At 42.4% G+C, this 12,913-nt stretch overlaps 1 protein-coding gene across 5 annotated transcripts in view; it reads right to left on the bottom strand.

Moving 5' to 3' along the window:
• CARMIL1 (capping protein regulator and myosin 1 linker 1) overlaps positions 1 to 12,913 on the bottom strand; it is a 458,885-nt gene that overhangs the window by 168,534 nt on the left and 277,438 nt on the right. For all 5 annotated transcript variants that reach the window (XM_083187811.1, XM_083187810.1, XM_083187809.1 and 2 more), the window contains 4 exons: positions 9,639 to 9,760; positions 8,194 to 8,291; positions 7,064 to 7,134; positions 5,886 to 5,959 (listed from right to left, as the gene is read on the bottom strand). In XM_083187811.1, coding sequence (XP_083043937.1) covers positions 5,886 to 5,959; positions 7,064 to 7,134; positions 8,194 to 8,291; positions 9,639 to 9,760 — 365 coding nt within the window. The remainder of the gene's footprint in view (positions 1 to 5,885; positions 5,960 to 7,063; positions 7,135 to 8,193; positions 8,292 to 9,638; positions 9,761 to 12,913) is intronic.

Genomic DNA, 12,913 nt, shown 5'->3' on the forward strand with positions numbered 1-12,913 from the left:
GTTTATAGGGGCAGTATCTGCATGTCCTATCCATTTACACTCTATTTAAGATGGAATATAGTACAGTACAGTGGATATTTTGCAGTTATTGGTACATTTTGGGCTGACAGTACTATCACAGGCATCCAAGTGCCGCCCCCAAACATGTGCCACCCCTAGGCCGGTGCCTCACGTGCCTAATGGGAAATTCGGCTCTGCCCTAAAGTGGTAATATGATTCATATCTAGGGAAAGATCCAAATGAATGAAAATGTACTCGGTGGCTTAATTATGTTCACTAAAACTGACAATGCAACAAAGAGAAGAACAGTCCTGGATGGGTGTGGTATAGGGATCCCGACGTCGGGATCCCGACAGCATGGTGAGAGCAACAAAGCCCCTTGCGGGCTCGACACGCTGCGGGCACAGTGGCTCGCTATGCTCCTCACCTATTCTATTCTCCCTCTATGGGGGTCGTGGACCCCCATGAAGGAAAATAGCGGGTGGCAGTCGGGCACCTGTCTGTCGGCGTTTTGACAGTCGGGATCCTGATGTCGGGTAAATGACTGTCGGGACCGCATCCGGCACCCTCCTGGATTACTTGAGGCAAACCCAAGAAATAAAAAACCCTCCCAGGAAGACTGATCAGTGCATTATTTATACTGAGCACCAGGGTAAGGGAGAGTTATTACAAATCTTTAAATACCCACGCCAATTGATTTAAAAGGAGTCATCTCAGCTTTGACAATGGCTAAATCTATAAATTAACAATACAGACAGATGTGACTAAATATCCTCCGTAATGCACTGTGTAATATGTGTGCACTATATCAAAGTACTATTAATAATCAACCCATAAGTATTGTTCTAAGTAGAGAACAGCCAAATGTCGCTGTAAGCAAATTTGTCACAATGAGCGAAGGCCATGCTGTCCATGGGGGTTATTCAGTCCTGATTGCACGGCTGTGAATTTGCAACGCATGCAATTATATGATATGATATAATGCTTATGCGCAAGACCATCCTGCAATAAAATCCTGCTGGTGTTTGTCGTGGTAAGAGGATGTTTTCTGGGAGTGTCAGGGAAAACACAGGCGCGTTCAGTCGTTTGAAGGGAAGTCCCGTGACATCAGCTCCGGCCCTGATCCGACTGCTTCTATTACAGCCACCTAGTAAGTATTGGCCGTGCACAGACTGCGCACACTGGAAAAATCATTTGATGCTGAATGAGGACGCTTCTAAATCGTGTGGCAGCATCCAGGTCAGAATTAGGCACCTTGAATATATCGGGAATACAGTAATATATAATGGTACACATATTGTAAGTATATATATTTACATGTATTTTCTCATAAACGCAGCTTTTATATAGAATTTTCAATTAATTTTTTACACCACTTACATGTGAGTATATATTTTAAATAAAGTAAGATGAGAAATTGGATTAGCATACAAATTTAGCATTTTTAAATTGCTGACAATTGGTGACAATTTACGTTCAAACACAAATGTGCGACGTTGAGAGAAAGAGCACACAGTAGCTGTTTCTCATTGATTTCAGGCACCATTGAGTTCCTGGGGATGATAAAGAACGCTAGAAATTACATAATGTGATCATTGAACATTCAGACAGACAGGACTTGGTTTTAATAAGCATTAAAAAAAAAAAAAAACCCTGAAACATTTCCGGCAGAGCCTCCTAGTCCTAAATGTGTTCACACAAGATAGATCAGCTGTGGCAGAGTGAGAGTATCTGCATCAGGACACGCACAGCAATCGCATAACAATATCCTCCAGAAAGAGAGGAGAACATCAGCCAGGGATCAGAGGAAGTGCAGAAAAATGAGGATGTTTCCCCTAATTAGGTTAGAACATAAATATAATATGGCTAATCCATCACAAATAGCCTGCAACACCAATTCTAGCTAGTTTTTACCACTGCATAGAGAATACAATGTAACTATAATGCAATTTTTAAACTTGAAATGGGTTATTAAAAAATATCCTAGCAGAACTAAATCTTAGAGGGGAAAGTGCATTATCCCCTTAATTCACACTAAAAGGTATATTCGACCAGTGTCGAAACTGCCGTCTTGCCGAAAAGACTGGAGTTTTCAACATGAATACATCGGAAGGGGTTCTGATCTATTCAATCTTAGCTTTTTTTTTCAGCATGTCGAAATGTTTCGACCTACCGAAAAGCAGGTGGATTGACGGAAGAGCCGCTAATTCACCTGCTTTTGACGGAAACAAAGCCGAAACTGCTGTGTTTCCATCATTCTCAATCCGGCATAACAAAATGCCAGATTGAGGCAGGGAGGACAGCGCCGGGTGAGCAGCAGCAGCTTACACAGCGCTGTCCTCCTGTCCGCCGCAGCCCGCACACTCGCGCCGCCGCCCGCACCCTCCCGTACATACCCACCTCCGAGCCGGTTGAGAGCAGCTCACCCAGCTCCATCCAGGCTCCCTCCCCGTTTCTCGACGCCTTCCGCTGCCACGCTCACCCAGTCCAAGCGCCGGCTGGGTGAGTGTCAATTCGAAATTCAGATTTGGCAGATGAATTGAATAATGGATGCCAGGACCATTCCGGCAAAATGGATCCGGCATCAACTGAGTATTGCCCAAAGCCAGAACTTCAAATATAGCAAACATAGCAAAGAGTTGCTGTCTGCATCATTTATACACAAGTATGTACTTGAGGTCATCTTTTAAATGAATGTCAATTACTGTACTAATTGCTTAAAGAACAAATGCTGTATTAATCACAGCAGCTTGCTTATATTGTATAACTAGTCATACTGTAATAAGCCCCACCAGTGACAAGTGAAAAGTGGGGATATTGCTCATAGCAACCAATCAGATACTGTCTATCATTTTCTAGGCTGCAACAGAGAAATAATAGCTGGAATCTGATTGGTTGCTATGGGTTAAAATCCCACTTTTCACTTTAGTAACTTTACACCCTAGAGTCTCTCAGGACTATAGACTTGTAGGAATCCCCTCCAAGACCAGCAGTTCAGGTCTGTTGGGATGTACGCAACTTGAAATAGACCAGTGAGAAGCTACCAGTGGCCCGGGGGCTCCATACAACCTTCCAAGATCAGGAGAACCTATTTAATCCCATACATTTTCAGCTGGTACTCATCACTGCAGATTTGACTATTTTAAAAATCGAATCTGCACTGTCAAAAACAGATGCTAAATTGTTGAATTATCGGGCGTTTCTGACAAAAAAAATCACCAATCCACGTCTTTTTTTGACTTCATGACTTTTTATCACCCCTAGTGGTGACAAACTTGCCTGAATTACTTGAAAGTTATTCCTAAAGGCCCCTGTCCACTAATGCGGCCTGTGGTTAACCTCCGATTCCGATCCGATGCGCGGTCCTGTGAGCATCGGAGCCAGAGATCGTCACTGCTGCACCAAGGATCCATCGGATCTGTAGCCAGGAAAAGGATTGCATATTATGTATCGTATGCGTTTCATGTTGGATCGCATATGATGTATCCTATGAGTTCATGCTGTGAACACTTACAGAGTGCCAGTGGCTTAATTATTAAATATGCACCCCCCCCCAGCCAATTTCAGCAGCGCCACCCACTCCCCCGGCCCGCCCACCCGAGTAAAGTTAAACTACCCCTTTACCCCTCTGCATGCCGATTGCGCCGCTGCATTCTTGGCTGGTCTGCGCCGCGGGCTGGCGCTCCTCGTACTTCTCCTAATGAATACTGACCCTCCCAAAATGGGAGGGCCAGTTTTCAGTAGAACTGCAGCAGGAGCCAGGAGGAGACAGAGAGCCGGGACCGCACAGCCACAGACAAGTAATCAGTGAGTCCCGGCCACAGATACTGCACTGGCGTAACCATAGCCCCGGCACCCGAACTTTCTCAGCGCCTCCCCACCATTGCGGGGACTGCGGGGCTATTGTTACGCCACTGCAAAATACTAAGCCTTGGAGAAAGATAAAGTGGAGGAAGATAAAGTAATGGGCAATCAGCTAAGGTCATGTTTCCGTCTCTGTTTGTAAAATGACTGGAAAATAACCATTATGGTTATTGGTTGCTTGGTACTTTATCTCTGTCCACTTTACCTCTCTCCAAGGCTTTGTACATATTAGACCCCTAAGTCTATAACTATAACATACACTGAGATTTAAATGTTAACTTATTTATTAACAGTTTCTTATATAGCGCACACATATACCGCAGCGTTTTACAGAAAATAGTTGAACATTCACATCAGTCCCTGCCCCAGTGGAGCTTACAATCTATATTCCCTACCACATGTACACGCACACAGACATTCTAGGGTTCATTTAGTTGGGAGCCAATTAGCCTACCAGTATATATTTGGATTGTGGGAGGAAACCGGAGTACCTGGAGGAAACCCACACAAGCACAAGGAGAACATACAAACTCCACACAGTTACGGTCATTACACCATCTCTGCTGCCCAATAAATAGGAGACTATTTAAATGCTTTGTAGAGAACAAACAAATGTTCACAATGAGCTCTGCAAACACAAATATGGCAACATGCTGAAACGATCAAGATTTATGGGCAGGCATACCCCAAATTAAATGGAAACTTATAAAACAGGAAGCTGCCTGGCATAACAAACTAGGATTAGATTGGCCAATATCCCGCTCTTTGGAGCATAAGTACAATGGTTGATTTGTACACTGGCGATCGGCCAGCATAGTGTTTTCTGCCAAAGCACAGGACCAGCATCCGCTCAGCAGTGCCGAACTGCATGAGCCATCAGTCATCAGATCAAGGCAACCAACAAAGCGGGAACGGAAATCTCAATATTACTGTCACCAAGACATGAAACACACGGACAATGTGTGACATTCTGTCAGGCCAATTCTCTTCAATAACTAGAAATGAAGCAAGTGATGACATTTTAGGTCCCCCGACTTGATGGCTAATTCATCAACAGACAAAGAACACCAGTCTGAATTATCATTAATGTCCACAATCCTCAGATCCATGTATGGCAACATCTAGAGGGCCAAAAAGCATAACAAGCACAGAGATCCAAGATGAAAGGCAACACCATATTCACCAACATATATTTGAATTTCCACGAGAAAACTATTTCACGTAGTATGTAGACTTGATATATACTTAGAGGAGAGCAAAATAGATTTTATGATCATACATTTTTATAAAGCTGCTGAGTGGGCGCATGGGTCAATTCCGTTATTCTGCCTGAGAGCAGAGTGTCAGGATTCATTTCTCATTTGGCTACATGTCTGTGATCCAACTTGTTATTGCTCAGGACATGTAATTGGATCACACTGGAAGAGGCATCAACTCCACATCATAATTGCCACCTGACAATCAGAATTACGGGCAAGTGTCATATTATTCTCTGGATCACAGGCATTTTGTAGCAACAAGCTGAGTGACAGCTAGACCTTATCCCACATATTATTGCATGCAACCATCTGATCCTTTGCAGCTGCCCTAACCCTTTGAGTGCCAAGTGAATTTCTCTAAATAGGTGTAAAAACTGCCAAGCACACATTGTTTCATCATAATGACCATAATGATTACCTTGTACAGGAAATATAATTTTTTTTTACACAACATTTTTTATTTGAATTTATATAACAAATGTGAGCGACGCCGGCATTTATAGCGGATATTTTGAGAATCTCTCACAGAGATGTTGGCACTCAAAGGGTTAAACATAACAGCTAAGAAAAGTCCTTTACCTGAAAAGGATTACATAAAATAGTTTACATTCTAAAGGTATCCTCAAACTTTGGCATTTATCTCTGTGAAAGCGGTTAGCAGTCCTTTGTCCTTTTTTTTTCCCTTTATGAAAGTAATGTGGAACATTAATGGCTGCTGAAGACAGGTTTCATCACGTTTGTATTTATGTAAGATTTGATTACCTGTGATCCAGGTGGCTGAAGTCTTGCAAGTTCAGCTCCCTTGTATCTTGTGTTAAGTATATTGTATCTACATCCTGCAAAGATCAAGATAAACAAGATTTTCTGTCCATTCATAATAACCAATATTCTGAGCAAAATAAAATATTATAATAAGGGCCAGAGGCAGAACTCTGGGAGGCAATGGAGTCATCTGCCGCCGGGCTCCTGCTCCCAAGGGGGCAGCTCTCCTCCCCTGCAGTTTGTATTAGTTAATTGAAAGGCGTCTATAATTTTTCTGTAGCGGACTCCCCCTCCTAACAGGACTATAGAGGTCACACTCTCGTTATTTTAAACATAATATACATAACATATATTTATATAAGTTGTGGGGAGGGGGCACCAATTTTTATCTTGCCTCCAGTCAACTGGGACAAACTTACGCCACTGACAAGGACTCATCATACACCACGCTGATGCACTCATTGGGCAGTATACAATCCGAGATTCGGGCTGTTGGAACGTCCCGGCAGTAGAAATCCTGGGCCTGAATCTCGACATACAGAATTCAATGTTCCGGCTGCCAAGTGTCAGAAAGAGGACGTGTAGGCGAAAATGGCCGTGGATTGTAGAGAAACGGACGTAAATTCAACAATCTGTCAGAAACAGCATTGAATTGGCGGCCGCCGCCCCCCGTCGGAAACAGCGGCTGGCATTGAATATCCCTGATTATCTGTTGATTTCAAGTGTATTGCACAGCAAAAAGCAAACTAGGGATCATTCATTTATTTAAAAAAAAAACACATGCAATACACACCAATGGGGATATTGTATTAACAGCTGTAAATAATTACTGGTAATATATTCGCTGTAGGCGATTCCATTAGCCCCGATGACTTCCATATCTTCCAATGCAGCCCATTTCCCGCCACGCTGGTGCGCTTTAAAGGTATTATGTTTTGTTTGCCTAAAGAACGTGAAGCATAATCCCCAATAAGCTCAGATCTGTGATGACGGAACTTATCGCCCCATGCCTTATCACTCAATTACAGCACATTTTTGGGCCAAAAAAGTGCTGCAAAAGGATAGCCCAATAAGATGTCCATTGGCATAGTGTGTATGTAAGTATTGCCATAATAATGCAGGAAACAATGCCCGTACACGTGTGCAGCGCTACGCTGTGACAGGCTGCATACACCTACCCACTGTACTTCTTCTCTGTATGGCATGCCAAGCCAGTCGCAGACACAGGCATACATCTGAGAAAACCCACCTAGTGACAAAGGAAAGAACAGTATGAGGAGTGAGAATGCCATCACAGCCAAGACCTATTTATCATTGCGGTACTCTTTACCTAGAAGGGCGCCCATCGCGGGCATTGCATGCACTAAAAAATCAGGTGCGATGCGACCGACGCGATGCCCGCGATTTCCCATAGGGAACAATGTTAAATGTCTCAATTGACCCGATTTTCCTGTTCAATGCCTCAATTGACCCAATTTTTCCATAGGAAACAATGTTAAATGGGCCACAGAGACCAAATAGGCACCCTGAAGTGTGAAATGGCCACCCCAATTGTTAACGCCACCCCACGATCAACGTGAACCTGAAGCGTGGCGAGCGCAGCGAGCCCGCGAGGGGCGGCGGTACGCGTCCTCCATCCTTTTCATACCCCCACTATCCACGTCGGTGTGGAGTTGAGAATAGAAAGTTTGGCGAGCGCAGCGAGCCACCGAGCCCGAAGCGTGGCGAGCGCAGCGTGCCCCGCGAGGGGACGCGGATACCTTCACACAGGTATCCGCGTCCCCTCGCGGGCTTCACAGCTGTCCGCGTCCCCTCGCGGGGCAAGCTGCGCTCGCCACGCTTCGGGCTCGGTGGCTCGCTGCGCTCGCCACACTTTCTATTCTCAACTCCACGCCGACGTGGATAGTGGGGGTATGAAAAGGTCTTAGGACGCGTACCGCTGCGCTCGCCACGCTTCGGGTTCACGTTGATCGTGGGGTGGCGTTAACAATTGTGGGGGCCATTTCACACTTCAGGGTGCCTATTTGGCCTCTGTGGGCCATTTAGCATTGTTTCCTATGGAAAAATCGGGTCAATTGAGGCATTGAAAAGGAAAATCGGGTCAATTGAGACATTTAACATTGTTCCCTATGGGAAATCGCGGGCATCGCGTCGGTCGCATCGCACCCGATTTTTTAGTGCATGCGATACCCGCGATTTTTTACTAACGATGCCCACGATCAAAATCGTGAGTGCCGTTCTAGGTAAAGAGTACCATCATTGCTATTTACAGTTAGTAAGTACAAGTGATTTAGTAAGGACTTCATACCACAGGGGCCGACTTCGGTCACTGTCTGGCTATCCCACAGGGCTTGCAGATTTGCCAGTCTGTCCAATGGCTCCATGGTTACTTTCTTCATAATTTTCCTGTACAAAAAAGTGCAGCAATATATTCACTACATTTGTAGTATTATCATAAATTTTTCAAACAGAGAAAACCCCATAACCCATAATACAGTACTAAGGGAGATATAGCAAATCTTCTAAAGATGATCTGTGGAAATAGCAACCAATCATATGCTAGGTATCATTTCACAGAATGTATTTTATAGATAATAGTTAGAAGTAGAGATGTGGGGGTTTGGTGTTACCTGGATTTACTCGGATCTGAAAGCGGGATCTTATTGGCTATCCAAAACACGTGACAGCTAATAGCCAATCGGAAAAATCTGAACTTGCGATGATTTGGTGATAAAAAAAAAAAAACAAGTAAACCTGCACATCTCTAGTTAGAAGTGGATTATTTGCTATCGGCAAACTATCCACTTATGCTAATTAGGAGGTTTGAAATATCTACCCCTAAGGGGGGTATTACATTAGCACAGTTTTTTTCGGATAGCTGCAAAAACTGAACTAATTTGATGCCTGACTATTTCTTTCTGCCAGTTTTCGCCACAATTGAAGGCATTTCTTTGCCCATGGGTGGAAAATGCCTCAAAAACCAATGAGGCACAATGTAGCTACTTGATGAGATTTCAACATCTATCCAAGATGATATTACTTTATTCTCAAATGTGTATTCACATATGGTATATAAAAAAAATAATATATAGTGTAATATTATATGTTGAGAGACATATCAATTTTCCTTACTAAACAATTATGTGCTTTCTCTTTAATGATCCAATGCTTCAATCAAACTTTTTTTTGAGTCCTAAATGTAGATATCTTTGGTTGACAGTAGAAGTGGGAGTTAAAAATCTACACAATCTTAAACACCGAATATATGGGCGTGGTTGCAATAAATACATTGTTGGTGACTTCTGGTTGGCTTAGCTGGGGTAGGGGTGGCATTGTAATAAGGAGGCAGGATGGAGGCACAGTGACTGAATCTGCGCAAATGTAGCCATGCCCCACCATTTTATTTATGCCATTGTAGAGCAATAGTAGTAGTAGGTCTAGCTGTTATGACACAATTCAGCCAGAATTGCATCTTTAGCCGTTTGGGTTGCCCATTTTACTTGCATGGGAGCCTCAAACTCCAGGAGACTTGCTGGGTTGTGGAGGGTAGGCAAGTAAGATTAAATTGTGTTATCTGGACAAGAGAATCCACAATGAAAAAAAATGATTGCTGCTTTAAAAAAAAAAGCAACAAAAAAATCAACCTTTACAATTGACTCATCCATTCTGCAATGTAAAAAGTAAAACTGTTGCATCAAACCCCGCAGAAATGTGGGCACAGCAATTGGTACACAGATAATGCATGGTACCTACACAGGAGACAACCCTGGGAATATCTTCCGGAGACATGTGCCAATGTGTGCCATCACCTCATTGACATCTTCTGAAGAAACCATCTTCATGGATATATTACATTTTTCAGTTTCAACTACCATCTGGAAGACATATTCAACAGCATGCATAAGGAAAAGTAATAAGTAGACAAATGTAAATGATAAAACATAAGTAATAGAAAACTTGAGAAGGTGGTTGCAGAAAAGCTGTGTAATCGCAACACACAATAATCCAGTTCTAACTATTTGCCCAGGACAGCACGGGATTCTGTTACATAATACTAAAACAATTACATACGTTTCCACTCTCCCTTTTAATTGACCCAGACATTTTCTCTTGGTATTTGTGTACAGTAAATCCTAACAGATGAAGGTATAATTCTATTTACAGATTGCCATGGTTATTGTCCCTGTCTCCCTACCAAATTATCTTGTCAATCCTGTTCCTCCGTGATAGACCTCACACATAGATCTAAGTATAATTCAGTTTGTAATTGATCTCTTAACACTGTCACAGTTGATTTTATAGAAACGACAAAGTAAAGTGCTTGAATTGATTTCGATTTGTCAAGTAACACTATTGGGTCAATCTAGCTATGTACAAAAGCTTTAAAAATGATGTATTATGATGGGCTTAGTCAGAGATTCATTGATAAAGTTAAATATAAAAATGGCAGTAAAGGGAGTGCAAAGTACAGGCTTCTGCCAGCATGTCAGTGACTGAACAGAAACGGTGTAAAAGCATATTGCTCCCCGGGATTTCATCACTTATTTATTTTTGTACAGTTTCTTATATAGCGCAGCATATTCCGTTGCGCTTTACTTGACATAAGCACACAGAGGGTGAAATGTAATAGGATGAGAGATTCAGAAAGTGAGAGATTTGGTAAGAAATCTCCATTTTTGTTTAAAGCGGCAATCATTTACACTGCAAAACCAGTTTGATTTTGAAGTGTAAATGATTGCCGCTTTAAAAAAAAATGGAGATGTCTTACCCAATCTCTCACTCTGATTCTCTCACCCTATTATATTTCACCCAGAATTGGTAACCTTAGGTAGCCAAGACCGATGCGGTGTCACCCTGCTATATTACAGGAATGTGTACAGCTGATTATTTAAAAAGCCTATCTTCTGTTTCTTATTTTACTGTTAAAAGTGTGTGAATGGTCTGGGTTGGAGTATCTGGGTCTGTCCACATAATACACTAGGCAGCTTGGACTGACCTTCACCATTAATGCATGTGCAAAGCACACAACTGTATGCAATTCATCCATGGACAATGGGCCCGATTCATACCAGAACGCTGCTATGCAAATTTGCAAGGCGGATGATTATCGAACGACTGTGCATGCGTATAGATCTTAGCGCACACGTGCAAGCCCAAACAGTGACAAAATCCAGTGTCTATTCTGATTGCTAGATATTGGCGAGTAGATTGACAGGAAGCCACCATTTGTGGGTGTCCACCAGGAAGTTCTCTGGGAGTGTCAGCAAGAACGCAGGCATTTCGAAGCATTTTCAGAGAGCTTCTGTGACATCAGCTCCGGTCTCAATAACCCTGTTTGCATTTCACAGTTAGAGTAGGTTCTCGGTTACGCACTGACTGCCCAGACTGGGAAAATCATTAGATGGTGAGTGAGTGGCTAATGGATTTGCAGCTGGCTGACGATCGATGTGATTTATGCAAGCCATTCACAGAATTGCATGGGGGGAGGGGGGTTCACTCTGTCTAAGGCGGCTATCTGATCACAGGGCTCTGCTTAATCGCTCATCAGTGACCAGGTCTAAATAACTCCCAATGTCAGAAAGTCACCTCCAATCCATGTGATGCGTATTTTAGTGATTAATGCAATATCAATTACTTACTGTATCACCAACACAACTCAGTGTTATACGGCCAGTAAGAGCCGCTGGCCACACATCAGACCAACTTTCCTCCAACCATCCAACTGGTTGCTTGGATGGAATAAAAATATGGTACTGTACTTGATGGGAGCAAATGTAATATTTACTTCAGAAATTTGCTACCAAAATCTGGAAAAGGACAAAAACGGTCGCTCAGACACGGTACTGTAGTTGAACCTGTTTGATTTAAACAATTTGACTGAATGTTTTTGTCCATTTTCCTGGGTTTGTGAGCACATTTCTGATGTCCTTTGCTCCCATCCAGTACCATATTTTTACTCCATCCAAGCAACTAGTTGGATGGTTGGAGGAAAGTTGGTCTGATGTGTGGCCAGCATAGTCTCGGTTCTAGACAAGCAGACCTTCATTTCAATACATCTACCACACAAGTTAATTATCTCAGCCCTCCTGATATACAGTAACATTACAAGAAGCCTAAATGGCTGGTCCTCCTAAGAACTACTGTTCTGGAGTAAAACAAAGTCTACAAACACATTTTCTTTAAATGAATTACTTTTTTGCAGAAGGAACATTTTTAAGCGTTTCACTAATGAAAGTTCTTTAAATTTATTTAATTTGAATTTGATGGGGGGTTTTTTCAACTGAGATTATAAGCACAATAAAATAGTAGAAAATAAAATAAAAAGCAAATAGAAAATAAATAAACTACATTAGATGTTCCCAGGTTTATGTAGTTCTCCAGGGAGTGCAATATCTGTACTGCCACTGGTGTATATATCCTGTGCATTATAGCAAAGTGTTTTTAAACACATTAGAAATACATAGATCACTGAGAAAGACAATCTCTGAGAGCTCAGGACTTCGGATCTGACTCATGTATCACATAAAACATCCCCAGAGATGTAATCAAAGTGTAATGTATAGGGGATGTACCCTATTTTAGACCATATTTTAGGCTATAATGCTGTCGAGAATGTCAGTTTATTAGAAGTTATTTTTGTTATACATACTGTATATTCCCATGGACCACATGTGCCATAGCCATCATCCTCGTTCCTCTAGAACAGGAACCTCAGACATACGGTGAATTTCCTATTTGCCTGCCAGCACACAGTAATGTGACATGTATGTAATGAATAAATAAAAGTTTTAAAGTAACAATATAATAAAAAAAAATGGTACTCTTTACCCAGAACGGCGCCCACGATGTCCATCGCGGTCATCGGGGGTAAAAAATTGCGGGCGATTTCCCATAGGGATCAATGTTAAAAGTGTGATTGGACGCGATTTTACTGTTCAATGCCTCAATGCCCGCGATTTTTCCATAGGAAACAATGTTAAATGGGCCACAGAGCCCTAATAGTCCCCCTGAAGTCTGAAATGGCCCCC

The sequence above is a fragment of the Crinia signifera genome, chromosome 5 (genome assembly GCF_055691185.1).
Source record: "Crinia signifera chromosome 5, ASM5569118v1, whole genome shotgun sequence".
In the NCBI taxonomy this organism is placed as follows: domain Eukaryota; kingdom Metazoa; phylum Chordata; class Amphibia; order Anura; family Myobatrachidae; genus Crinia; species Crinia signifera.